The sequence below is a fragment of the Harpia harpyja genome, chromosome 1 (genome assembly GCF_026419915.1).
Source record: "Harpia harpyja isolate bHarHar1 chromosome 1, bHarHar1 primary haplotype, whole genome shotgun sequence".
Lineage (NCBI taxonomy): Eukaryota > Metazoa > Chordata > Aves > Accipitriformes > Accipitridae > Harpia > Harpia harpyja.
This window is the reverse complement of record NC_068940.1, coordinates 38249166-38261632: the sequence shown is the minus strand read 5'-3', so window position 1 is coordinate 38261632 and position 12467 is coordinate 38249166. Positions and strand designations below refer to the sequence as shown.

At 43.1% G+C, this 12467-nt stretch overlaps 2 protein-coding genes across 3 annotated transcripts in view; one reads left to right on the top strand and one right to left on the bottom strand.

The window, feature by feature from the left end:
* Positions 1 to 12112, bottom strand: part of LOC128140401 (collagen alpha-1(II) chain-like) — a 32320-nt gene extending 20208 nt beyond the window's left edge. Inside the window, exons 1-3 of the mRNA XM_052784507.1 lie at positions 12067 to 12112; positions 11748 to 12020; positions 1071 to 1129 (exon numbers count right to left, since the gene is read on the bottom strand). Coding sequence (XP_052640467.1) covers positions 1071 to 1129; positions 11748 to 12020; positions 12067 to 12112 — 378 coding nt within the window. The remainder of the gene's footprint in view (positions 1 to 1070; positions 1130 to 11747; positions 12021 to 12066) is intronic.
* PTPN1 (protein tyrosine phosphatase non-receptor type 1) overlaps positions 12093 to 12467 on the top strand; it is a 47148-nt gene continuing 46773 nt past the window's right edge. The window contains exon 1 of one of the 2 annotated variants that reach the window (XM_052787817.1): positions 12093 to 12278. In XM_052787817.1, the coding sequence (XP_052643777.1) occupies positions 12111 to 12278 (168 nt within the window). In that variant the 5' untranslated portion in view covers positions 12093 to 12110. The remainder of the gene's footprint in view (positions 12279 to 12467) is intronic. The other variant, XM_052787811.1, reaches the window with a different exon arrangement.

Genomic DNA, 12467 nt, shown 5'->3' with positions numbered 1-12467 from the left:
ATGGACATACTCTTATTTTCCTATCACTATTTTTTCCACTTAGAGGCTTACCTGAAACTAGAAGGCTCTCATTCTACTCCTAGGTAAAAAGAATTTCAGGGCACTTTTTCCACATAAGGCATTTTCTGTCACTACAGTGATCTTACTTATGGGTTGAGGTTTTTTGTCATAAATATTAAGCTCAACGTTGAGCTGTGCTCAGAAGTGTTTATCTGTGCTTGTCAGGGCCCATACTAAGTCTGTGTCCCACCAGGAGATGGCATATGGAAGTAGCTCCAAACAGAATCATTTAAAATATGACCTTATCTTAATTTAAAACACAGTTTACTGTGAATCACTGAAATCATAGATTTAGTTGTGGTGTCTCAAGATGAAGTCTTTAGCAGCAATACTGGCTTATGGTATTGATATTTGTCTTCTGTAATCTTTCTCAATGTATTCTGTTGTTGTAGAAAAATTGTTTATGTAGTCATGTGGTTCACTATACTGGAGAACTGATCTTGCTTAAACTAAACCAGAAGAAAATATAGTTGGTTTGTTTTTTTTTTTAAAGTAGATATGTTCCCAGCTCCATTTCCAAATGCAGCTGCATAAATAGTTGGGCTGGCACAATTGAAGGGGTGGTATACCACAGAAACCAGCAGCAGGTGGCAAAGGAGGTGAGGCTAGGTCAATATTGCTGCCAAACACTTTGCCTTTGGATACACAGCCTCAGTTTAGTCAGCAGTTCATGTATGTAATTCACTTAGCTTCAAACTAAGCGTATTGGCAGCAAGGAACTCAGAACAGACTGCAAAACCCTGCAGGAAACCCAGGAAAATTTGCAACTGGCTTGCTTGCACTGAATGCCATGCTATGATCATAGTGATACCAATGACATAACTGTCTCAATATTAAACTAACAGTGTATCAATACCCCAAATTTAAGCTAATGCTTCCTTGCCTATGTAAAAACAGCAGCCACAACTTTGAATGAACTGCAGACATTCCCTTGAACACTTGTGTCTTCAACTTGAGCTGAAAAATATTTATGTTTGCAAGACTAGAGATCTGCAGACTTAAGCACTCACCCATTCTGCAGCCCTAGGATACACAGGTGAAGGCGATTCCAAACTCGGATATGCCATATCTGCTGTAAGGAAAAAGGATTATTTAAAGAAAGGGTTGCTGAAAACATTCTCTCATTAATATAAAACATTGCATAAAGCATAAAACAGTGAGTAAAAGCCTTGGGGTAAAATACCCTACAATCACAAAACATACCCATAACATCTTTTATAACAGTAGAGAGCACGCAGTACCTGAGTCCCATATGACAGAATCAACTGCATTTTGAAATCTGTATTTAGAAAATTAAGCAACCTGGCAAGATTTCAACATAGACTTCTTAAAATCTAATGCTGCGAAACTAAAGCCAGCTCTGCAAGTGTAATTTTATTTTATTAACATCACGTTAGCCATAAAAAAGTCTTTCCAGTAACTATTTCCCTGTTAGTTGCTGCTTGACCTAAAATTCTTATGAGGAGTAAAATTATTCAGGACTGTGATTACTATGAGCAGTAAGGACTATAGTGCCCTCCCATGGTAAGATGGTCTCTAGCAGCTATGACTTACAAATTTCTACCTCTAGCTGCTTCTGCAACAGCTTGACATTAACCTTAAACACATTCTGCAAAAACCACGAAGGCTGAAAAATATCAGAAGCAGCAAAAGGTGCGCATGCACGCACATACATTGTACACTTCCCCCATAGGCATGTTCTGTCACACCATCACTGATGACTGAAACTTCAATGTACAGATAATAGGTAGATATCCCTTCTTTCCTTTTCATACAGAATTCCAACAGATTATTTCCTTAAGGCTAGCTTAGTGTAAACTGATGTACTTTGCAAAAAAAAGTTATTCTTACTCTTTTTTAACAGAGGCAGTAAGCAGACTTTTTGGTATGCTAACAGCATTCTGGTTGTCCAATCCCAGAGGAAGACTTCTGTTTCCTAATAGCTAAAGAATAAGCCTGACAGCTAACATAGCAACTATGTCATGAAGACTCACATATCTTGCCACTCCATATAACAGATTTTGTGTATTTGCAACTTTCTTCATCAAGTTGCTTTGAAATATGGAGAATGAAGAGAGAATATGAAATGTGTGTTTAAGTTTGGACAAGCACCTTCCCTTTTATGAAGTGGAATAAGTAACAAGATCCAACCCTTTTTTTTGGATTCTTTTTTTCTTTTCAAGTGCCAGGTTCTAATGGACAATTTACCAATTAAAAACTCTGAATCAGAGTTTATTGGGATGAAAAAGCAATGTGCCTCAAGTTACACAAGTTGAAATTATTTTGGGGAGGGACTGCCTTCCTCTCTGAAGTGCAAGAAGGGTTGTGTCCTGAGATCACAAAACATTTTCAGTTACCTAACACTCTATTATTATAAGGACCTAAGTCACTAGTAATGCTTTTAATCTCTTGGTTTTTTTCCTGCTATGCTTTGCAGATTTTGCAACTTTTAGTATTTTGTAAGGTAGATCGCAAAATTTCATATAGGCTGTTAGGAAATGTTTTGAGGCTCTGGATCTGTGTGGAGTGCAATCTGAGGATGAAATATATATTAAATGGTTGCACACACTGGTAGGGCACAGGTCTCTATGATCCAAGTGGCCCTTTTCAGCCCATACACTTGACTGGAATATATTTAAGACCTTAGATTCTACTGGGACAGGCATCCAAAAGCATGGAGCCTGTCGAGTCCAATTCAGCATTAGGGTAAACAGGTATTTCCCCTTTGGCTTCAGCTGAAATTATAAATCCAGATATTAATTTACCCTTTTTACCTTGCAAGCGAGGACTGGAAATGTCATGAAAACAGACCTTCTCATAAAAATTCCAGTCCAGATTTTCCTATTACCTATTCTATTCTATCCTATCCCAATCATCACTAGATTTTGTTATAAGGTTGTGGCGGTTTTTAATTTGTACTGCTTCCTATCAAGAAGCAAACAGTTCAGAAGTCACTGAAAAAAAACCTTTCAAAACAAGCCAAGCTATGCAAAGGTCAATTTTAGACTGAAATATTTTGCCAGTGGAAAAGTGCATCTCCACAATGAGGAATGGAAAGGAGCAGTGTAAAAAGTTAAATGACTCAACTCTTAATAACCTTCCATCAACACTTATAGAAAAGTTTGCAAAAACACACCAACAGTTTTAAGACCCTATACTGAAGGAAAATAAAAGAGAACTTTAATTATTACTTGATTAAATGGGTCAAGGATGGTCTTTTCATCCTGCTTTCATGAAGAGCCTAATTTAGAAAGGGACAGTCTATGCATGAGACCATCTATGCACGAGACCCTATAGCATTGCTGCAACAATAATTTTGTGCTAATTTTATATTTTTCATAAAAGGAAAAATGATGGTCATAGTTTCCATACAGAAGACAGCAATTGCTCTAGTACTTGTTTTGGAGCCGAGAAAAGAGTTGTTATGACATGCAGCAGTGCTGCAGCCTTCCGCAAGTAAGTCTGCCCACAGCTTAGATGCCACATCTACTCAGATTCTAAATTTCAGCCTCGTCCTTGGAGAATCAGAGGCATTGCAATGAGTAATACAGGATATTGATATAATTATCATTACAGAAAACAGTTAATTTCAAAGAGGAAGACATTTGTTTCATTACATGAGCAGCTCTGCTCCTACCCAATTGTCTACAGTAATGCTTCCAAAAGGAGACACTGACAGAGTAAACAATTTAAATATTTCCTTAACTTCATACAGTATTAACTATGGAAAAGAGTGACACCAAGCGGTGACTTTTAACGGTGCATACATTTCTTGCTACAGGTAATTTTCTCTCTCAATAGCCTCTTTATTAGAGATCATTTTGGGGCCCAGTTACATTACTAAGGTTTGAGAAGAGGTCAGAGTCATGCAGTGAGTCAGGTTGAGGTAAGCGGCTACTGAGCTCCATGTCAATGTGTGAATCATGTTACGACATGTTGAAGTTAGCCCTCTGAAACTCAAGATCCGGCAGATCCACAGTTACAATGTGCAGACACCCTTGCTGACAAATTGAGCACAGATATGTGGCATACCAGGTACAAACACAGTGATCTTCCTCAGCTCTGAAAACACAGGTGCAGGACGTGCCAGTTAAAGCACTTCAGGCGGTAGATGGCGCCATCCAAAAAGATAACACAAGTGTGACGTCACTTCCCCGACCCGCACGGTGAGAACGTGACTCTCTCCTCAGAAAATCGGCGTTGCTTTTAAATCCAGTTTAATGTACCATCAGCAATAATTTTTTCTTCTATTCGCATCTCCTTTTCATCGCTATTACCTATCCTCATTTTCCACTCTGCAGCTTATTTTATTCTTCATCCAGCTGAATTCCTATGTGAGGTTGCTCCCAACCACCACGCAGCGCTACAGGCTTGGGGAAGAGTGGCTGGAAAGCTGCCCGGCAGAGAAGGACCTGGGGGTGTTGGTTGACAGCCGGCTGAATACGAGCCAGCAGTGTGCCTGGGTGGCCAAGGCGGCCAACGGCATCCTGGCCCGTATCAGAAATGGTGTGGCCAGCAGGAGCAGGGAGGTGGTTGTTCCCCTGTACTCGGCACTGGTGAGGCCGCACCTCGAGTACTGTGTTCAGTTTTGGGCCCCTCACTACAAGAAAGACATTGAGGTGCTGGAACGTGTCCAGAGAAGGGCAACCGAGTTGGTGAGGGGCCTGGAGCACGAGTCTTATGAGGAGCAGCTGAGGGAGCTGGGGCTGTTTAGTCTGGAGAAGAGGAGGCTGAGGGGAGACCTTCTAGCTCTCTACAACTACCTGAGGGGGGTTGTAGCGATGTGGGTGTTGGTCTCTTCTGTCAGGTGTCTGGAGATAGGACAAGAGGAAATGGCCTCAAGTTGAGGCAAGGGAGATTTAGGTTAGATATTAGGAAAAATTTTTTTACTGAGAGGGTTGTCAAACATTGGAATGGGCTGCCCAGGGAAGTGGTTGAGTCACCATCCCTGGAGGTATTCAAAAAGCGAGTGGACAGGGTACTCCAGGGCATGGTTTAGGGGGCATGGTTAATGGTTGGACTCGATGATCTTGAAGGTCTTTTCCAACCGAAATGATTCTATGATTCTATGATCATGTAAAACAGTCCAGTTCCTGTAAAGCTCCCCACGAGGCCACCTTTACACACCAACTAAAGTAAAACCAACCCCTGATGGCTGCTACTGCTCTCTAGCTAATTAGGCAATGAAGGGTCTAGCAAACCAGGCCACTTCCGTGTTGGCCCCCTTTCCCAGCCATCCATGAAGATGCTGATTCTCTCTGTAGGACCGGGTATCTGAAGCGCCATTCTTCTCCATAGCTGCACTCTTCTCCTTCCACTAAGGACTTTGTTTTGCATTGCACTGCATCTGTTGCCTAAGACGCTTCATTGCAGTGGAACTTCAGTGATTCTGTAGCGTTTAGGGTTTAAGGCCATCTCTCATAATCTCAACCCTGAAGTGCTTTGGAGCATGGATTTTTGATAGCTGCATATCAGATGAAATTTTCTGTTGCACACTTACAAACTGTGGTTTGGTTTCTCACGCTGCTGCACTCCCACTATCCTCAGTTTATGTCCTCTTTTGCACAAAGTCCAGCTTCTAGAGTATCATCTGTTCTCATTAGGAGACAAGGTCAAGTGGACCACTTACGTCACATAGATTAGTACTCACAGGAGGGATTACACTGCAGTGAAGTGATGCCACCTCTGCTAACACATTTCAGAAAGAAGCTGTCCTCATTAAAAAGATGTCAAGCACTCTCCCCAACAGATTCAATATTGAGCCGTAATAAAGAAGTCTTTCTTCCCTATAGTTTAACGCACTTGTGTGTGAATATTTTAATGCCCCTTTCTCCAACTATGAATAAACACAGAAAGAACAAGGCAAGATCAGGAACCATTTTTCTGGAGCACTGCAGATCCAAGGTGGCTACACACAACTAGATCTCTTGCTAGATATATAGACATATATCCATTAAAACCTTTTACACTCACATTCTCATCCCTTGATCTGCAGGAGCTGTTAGGAAATAACTTGAAGAATCTTTGCTTCTAAATACAAAAGATATTAGCCACTGCAGAAACAGATACTCATCCTGCTTCCTGGTCCTTCAGAAAGAGCAGAATTCTAATTAGTTCCCATATGACTTCCACATCACAGAGAGCTTTACTGTCCATTAAGCCAGATAATTTTAGGATCCTCCATCCTTTTCTTGTTGGGTACTTATTTAGTACTGCATGATAAGGAAACCAGCAGGAATTCCAGAAGAAATACTACCCCTCTCCCCACCTGTATATCTTTCTAGGAATTTAGCACCAACCAACCATGCCAACACTTCTGAGCTTTTTTTTTTTTTTTTAACTGAGATTCATTGATGAATTCAACTTTTCTATTGGCCCTCTCTGTGGTAACATTTTTGGTAAGAGTTTATGTCAGCATCCTCCTCCCAGCAAATGCTTGTTCTTTTACCTCGGCATAAAGAGACAGGCATCAGGAAAGCCAGATACAAGAAAATTATTCCTTTGATTTGAGAAGGATAGAGGGGATATAGGGTTACAAGCCAGACTGAAGCTCGACACTCTGATTCTACCACTGTTTGAGTCACAACAGCCAGGTCATTTCATTGCATCTTCTCTGACAACTGTGAATGTTTTCTGACACCAGCATCCTATTACAGTGTCCCTGTGCAGTGCCTAGTATAATATGAATCCTTTGCTAGATTACAGGGTCTCTTAGGTCACCAGCCTAAAACTTCGAGTTTGAAATTCTCTGCCTGACCTCTTAGCATGCACAAAATTCCCTCAGTTTTGACACAATTGCCTAAATCAGCTTTTCTCTTCAGTTGAAGCCCCCAGCTCACAAATAGGTTTCTCCACACTTACATTCCTTGAGAAACCTGGTCCTGAAGACATACTGAAAGCACCAGTAGACCACATTCTGAAAACAAAGAAAGGAGCTGTGGATGGGAATCGCCTTTCAACTAATACCTCAGTGGTTAGATCTCTTACTACACCAGGATGTGGCAGACCTGCGTTCAACTCTTGCCTCTGCCTGAGGGAAACACATCTTTCACATCTCAGCAGTGCCCTAACCATGAGGTCATGGAGTCTGGAGAACTTTTAGCTTCCCTTACATATGTGAAACTGTTTTGCACAGACATTCACCACCAGCAGGACTAGAATCTGACTGTCCTTTCTGATGAGTTGCCTAAGACTTGGGCTATAGTAATTTTGTCCTTAACCCATGCTTATTACAACATTTTCTCTCTTTCTACTAAAAAAGTGATCTGACTTGTGCATCTCGCTCCCAAAGGTGGCCCAGATCTGTGAGTTTGGAGATAAATACTTTGCTGAACCCTTGACTTAGATGCCTAAGCCTCTCAGAAGTATATGAACTAAAATACTTAATAGTTTCCTATTTCTGCTACTTCCTATTGTAGTCTCTCATCCCGAGTCTCCACTAAGCATGCTATCTTTTGTAAGTTCCACTCTTAACCGCTTACCTCTTCAGGAAGCTTTAAAGTTAGGTGAGCCTGAGTATTACTTTGGGTATGTAACCTTAGTATTAAAAAATTACAAGCTAATGCACATTTTTACCACAGAAATCATACCAAGTTAGAATATACCAGGCTTGATCCTGATCTTGCATACAGTAATATAAATCAAGAATAATTTTATCACATTAAAACTGATGCTAACATGTCCTGGTTTCAGCAGAGATAGAGTTAATTTTCTTTCTAGTAGCTGGTATAGTGTTACATTTTGGATTTAGTATGAGAATAATGTTGATAACACATTGATATTTTCAGTTGTTGCTAAGTAGTGTTTAGACTAAGTCAAGGATTTTTCAGCTTCTCATGCCCAGCCAGCAAGAAAGCTAGAGGGGCACAAGAAGTTGGGAGAGGACACAGCCAGGGCAGCTGACCCAAACTGGCCAAAGGAATATTCCACACCATGTGATGTCATGCCCAGCATATAAACTGGGGGGAGTTGGCCTGGGGGTTGGATTGCTGCTGGGGAACTAGCTGGGCATCAGCTGGCGAGTTGTAAGCAATTGCCTTGTGCATCACTTGTTTTGTATATTCCAATTCTTTTATTATTATTATTATTGTCTTTTTATTATTGTTATTATTATCATTTTAGTTTCTTCCTTTCTGTCCAATTAAATTGTTCTTATCTCAACCCATGAGTTTTACTTTTTTTTCCCAATTCTATCCCCCATACCACTGGGTGGGGGGGAAGTGAGGGAGCGGCTGCATGGTGCTTAGTTGCTGGTTGGGCTTAAACCACGACATAACATGAGAATAAAATCGGAAGCAAAACAGTCCATTTACACCATATGACAATGTCCAATTGCACTGGATTTTGCTCATGAACTTACAGGTACTTTAAAGTAACCAAGGTACAACATCTGAACGAGCCTTGTGTGATGTTGTAGTATTAGTGAGAGGAAAATCAAGACAGAATCGAACCTTCCACAGTAATAATCCTAAATGCTTAACTACACCAAAAAAGAAAATCAGAACAAGGAATGGCTAAGATGGCCACCAAAAGGATGTACTAGAGGATCCAAGTCTGAGCTCTGTCTCACACGAGATTATATTTCTGCTAAATAGAGATTCAAATATGTACAATGCAATAGCATTAAGTGTGTTGAATGTGAATGACAAGCTTCCCCGTTGTACACTGGAGATGCAGCCTGCTAGAAAGGGCTGAATATAACTATAGAGTTGCATTCAAAAATCAAACAGTGAGGTAACAACATGTATCCTATTTGCAGACACTTTAATGAAGACTGATGACATTGGCTGTTTTAAACTAGGTCATCTCAAAATGCTGAATATTTTTAGCAGAAAGGCAAATTAAAGACTTTAACATGATTAGACTAAGTCATTTTATGGGTTTCAAATGAATTAAAGATAATAGAGTTAGTTTCATTGTTCTGCTAATGTTAATTTTTAAACTCAAGGCCAGGCTGTTTCACATTGTTTTGTGGGTAGCTAGAGCCTACTGTACATTAGAGGACAAATAAAAATTACTACAAACCCCTAAAACTGTTACAAAGAAAAAGGTGGGGTGCTTTTCCCTACTCAGCAGGAGGAATTCCAGAATTCTCACCTTCAGAACGCACTTGATGGTTCCATGAAGTGGACTACGTGCTCTTTACATTGCTGTAGCACCACAAGGTGCCGAAGAGATGAGGCTTATTATTTGACATAAACTGGTATCTAACTGCATATTGTAAGGGTCTCAGTTTTTTAGCTATGGGTGTCTTTGCATGTACTATTGCTGAAATTGTACATAAAAATAAAGCCACAATAATTCAGTAGCATATGCACCAATTAGCTGTGCTTTTCTGAAACAGGAGTCACAACATGTATCAGTGCTGCAAATTGTTTCTTACTTCTTTTATATAGGCATATATAGGTAAAAGCAAATATTTATAACGTAGTCTAATCCCTCCAAAATTTCCAGTTATTTAATAAAATCATTCACTGAACCAGACTGACACATTTTAAAGTTACTGGTCACACATATTGCAACTGTGATAGACAGAGATTTATGAAGAAATGTAACATACGCTGGCAATTTTTATAATCTTATTTTCTGGGTTACTCTGTGAAATTTTCAGCTGAATATCAATTTCTTCAGGGCAATATATGGGTTTTTGTCATTCAAGGCAATTATTTCTGTGACAACAGTACACACTTAGCAGAATATATTGCTGATGAATCATTGACTGAAGAACTTGTACTGATTTTATTTATTACATCCATTCAGGTGACATAAGCATAAAGGACTGTATGCTATCTTTCTTTATAAAATGCTTATGTGCTGCAGTAATTCTGTTGCATGTAGCTGTAGCATCACAAGCTTTGACCTCTTCTAGGTAGGATCAGGTTTACGCCTGTATGCAAAATGGCCATCCACAGGAACTGCTCTTTGGTGACATAATAGAGACTCATCTCTCAGTATGGAATCACTGAAACACAGCAAGACTCCCCACATACGTTCATGATTTGTGAATAACAGGGAAAGGGGAAAGCAGTAAAGTTGTTAAATTTGTTGTTATGTCCCCAGGTCCAGTAGGTTAAAAATTCACCGCCTGGACTCGGATACTGCCTCAGAGCAGCCAGATTCGGAGAGAAGATGCCGTCCCCCATCTGCTGCTTTTAGCAATACAGAAGCCGAGTCTCAATAGGTGGAAACCCTTTCATTCACGGGACTAATAGTGCATCTGCCTAGTTCCAAAAATCAGGTCAAGAGAAAGCCCATGCAGTAAGAAAGGCAAAAAATCTTTTTAATACCACCTGCTAATGCCTCTATGCTACATGCAGCAGCTGACTAGAGAATAATGTTTCATTGTTTGCCTAGGTTAAGTCGTTTATCCTATTAAGACGCTTTCCACAGCTTGCCTTTACTGGGGCGTTACTGTTAACCCTCCCCCAAAATTCTGGGCCCCTCGGCTCACATCTCTGACTAGTCCTCTCTTCTCAGAGAGCATCCATTTGCAGTTAAGTAACCTAATAAATGAGTCTCCAACAGGATGGCGTTCTGGGGCTGAACACTGAAAGGCAGTCTCTTCCAAAGACTGCACAGTAGAACTATTAGGAAAAGCAATGGAAAAGCGTCCTCTAGCAGCCACAGCTAAGTGGTGCAAGGGCTGCAGCTAAGCTATGGAATACTTCTGTCTTCAGTGACATGGATACATCTTGCCTGTTGAGAACTTTACGACTCTGCCTTCAATCCATGCTGTACTTAGGGTATTTATAATCAAATTCACTCATGAAAAATGTCAGTCTTACAAATCCACTCTCACAGCCTTCTTTTGGGTCAGCATTCATGCTGCAGAAATACCAGGTATGCCAAGCTTGCACCAGCCCTCAGTAATAGTATGCTCTAAAAGCCTAATAGTAATCTAACAAACAGAAGCTGGCTGACATGGAGTGAAATTCCTCACTTTGGAAACAAAGTATGGTCTTGCATTATACATGGGATAACTATGTCCATATGTTTGGAACATCTGGTCTTGAAACTCAGGAAGAAAGACGTTGGCTCTCTGAGTTCTGTCGGCTACGACTTCATTTGGAAATGAATAGCTTTATGAAAAGGGTGGGATAGAACAACAAATGTTTACCTCCTGGGATAGGACTACAGCACCTTGACAGTAATGGCCATTTCAGAGTAGGAAGCCAAGAGTCGAGGACGGATGATCAAACTCCATTCGGAGCTTGTCACATCACACATTCCTTTAAATCAAAGGGTACGGGACAACTGACAGAAATACTTTTCATTCTGCAGGCTGTGTAAGCACGAAAAATAAACTCTCCACCTTTTAACTACAGCGAGAGAGAATGTCTTCCCCGCCTCTGAAGTGAGCACATACGTCCAAGTTCTCTGCACCGCCAGATCAGGCACCTGCTGCCAGACCGCCGTTTTCCTTACAGCCCTTCGCCTGCAATCAAACGGCCGCAGGAGAATTTTTAAATATTTCTGACCCTCTTGCGGCAGACGAAGAGCTTGAAAACATGACTCAAGCCCTTCCTCACTGCTCAGAAACCAGAAGACGCCAGCCTGGGGCCCGAAGAGGTACAACCAATAGCTCCGTCTGCTGTTTCCCCAGCCAGATCGCGTCGCCGAGCGCAAGCCGGGACTCCCCGCTGCCACGTCCATCCTGAGGCCCCTCAGCCCTGCCGGGGCCGCCCTACCTGTCAGCGCGGCCCCGGGCGGGACGGCTGGGGGTGGCGGCGCGGGTGCCGAGGGGGAGGAGGCACCGAGACCGCCCCGTTTGCCGCCGATAGCAGCGCTCTGCCGGACTGTCGCCTCAGGGGGCCGGGGGGGACAGCGGCACCCCGCGCCCCCGGGGGGAAGGCAGGCGCTGCCTCCCCTGCCTGACGCGGGCGGGCAGCGGCCCCCACAGACCCTCCGCAGGGCGCTCGCGCCCGCCGCCACCGTTACAGACCATTGGCGCCGCGCGCCCCCTCTCCCGCCGGCCCGCAGCCGGGGCCGCCCCGGACGTCGCGTCGCCGGGGCGGGCTGCGTAGTTCCGGCGGGGAGAAGGGAGGGGTGACATGCAGAGCAGGCAGCCGCGGCCTCGGGAGCAGCTGGAGCCGGAGCTGCCGGAGCGGCGGGCGGGAGCGGCGCTGGGGAGGCAGGCCTGGCGCGGCGCCCCCACCATGGAGATCGAGAAGGAGTTCCACCGGCTCGACCAGGCCGCCAGCTGGGCCGCCATCTACCAGGTGAGGGGCAGCCGCCCGGCCCGGCTCTGCCCCCAGCCCCGGCGCTGAGGCGGGGAGCGCTCCTTCCCTCACCATCTCTCTGCCGCCGCCTAGTTCTGCCCCCCCCCCCCACCCCCGCGGCGTGTGTGTGTGTGTGTGTGTGTGTGTGTGTGTGCGCCCCAGCTGCCGAGCGCCCTGCGGGGAGAACGC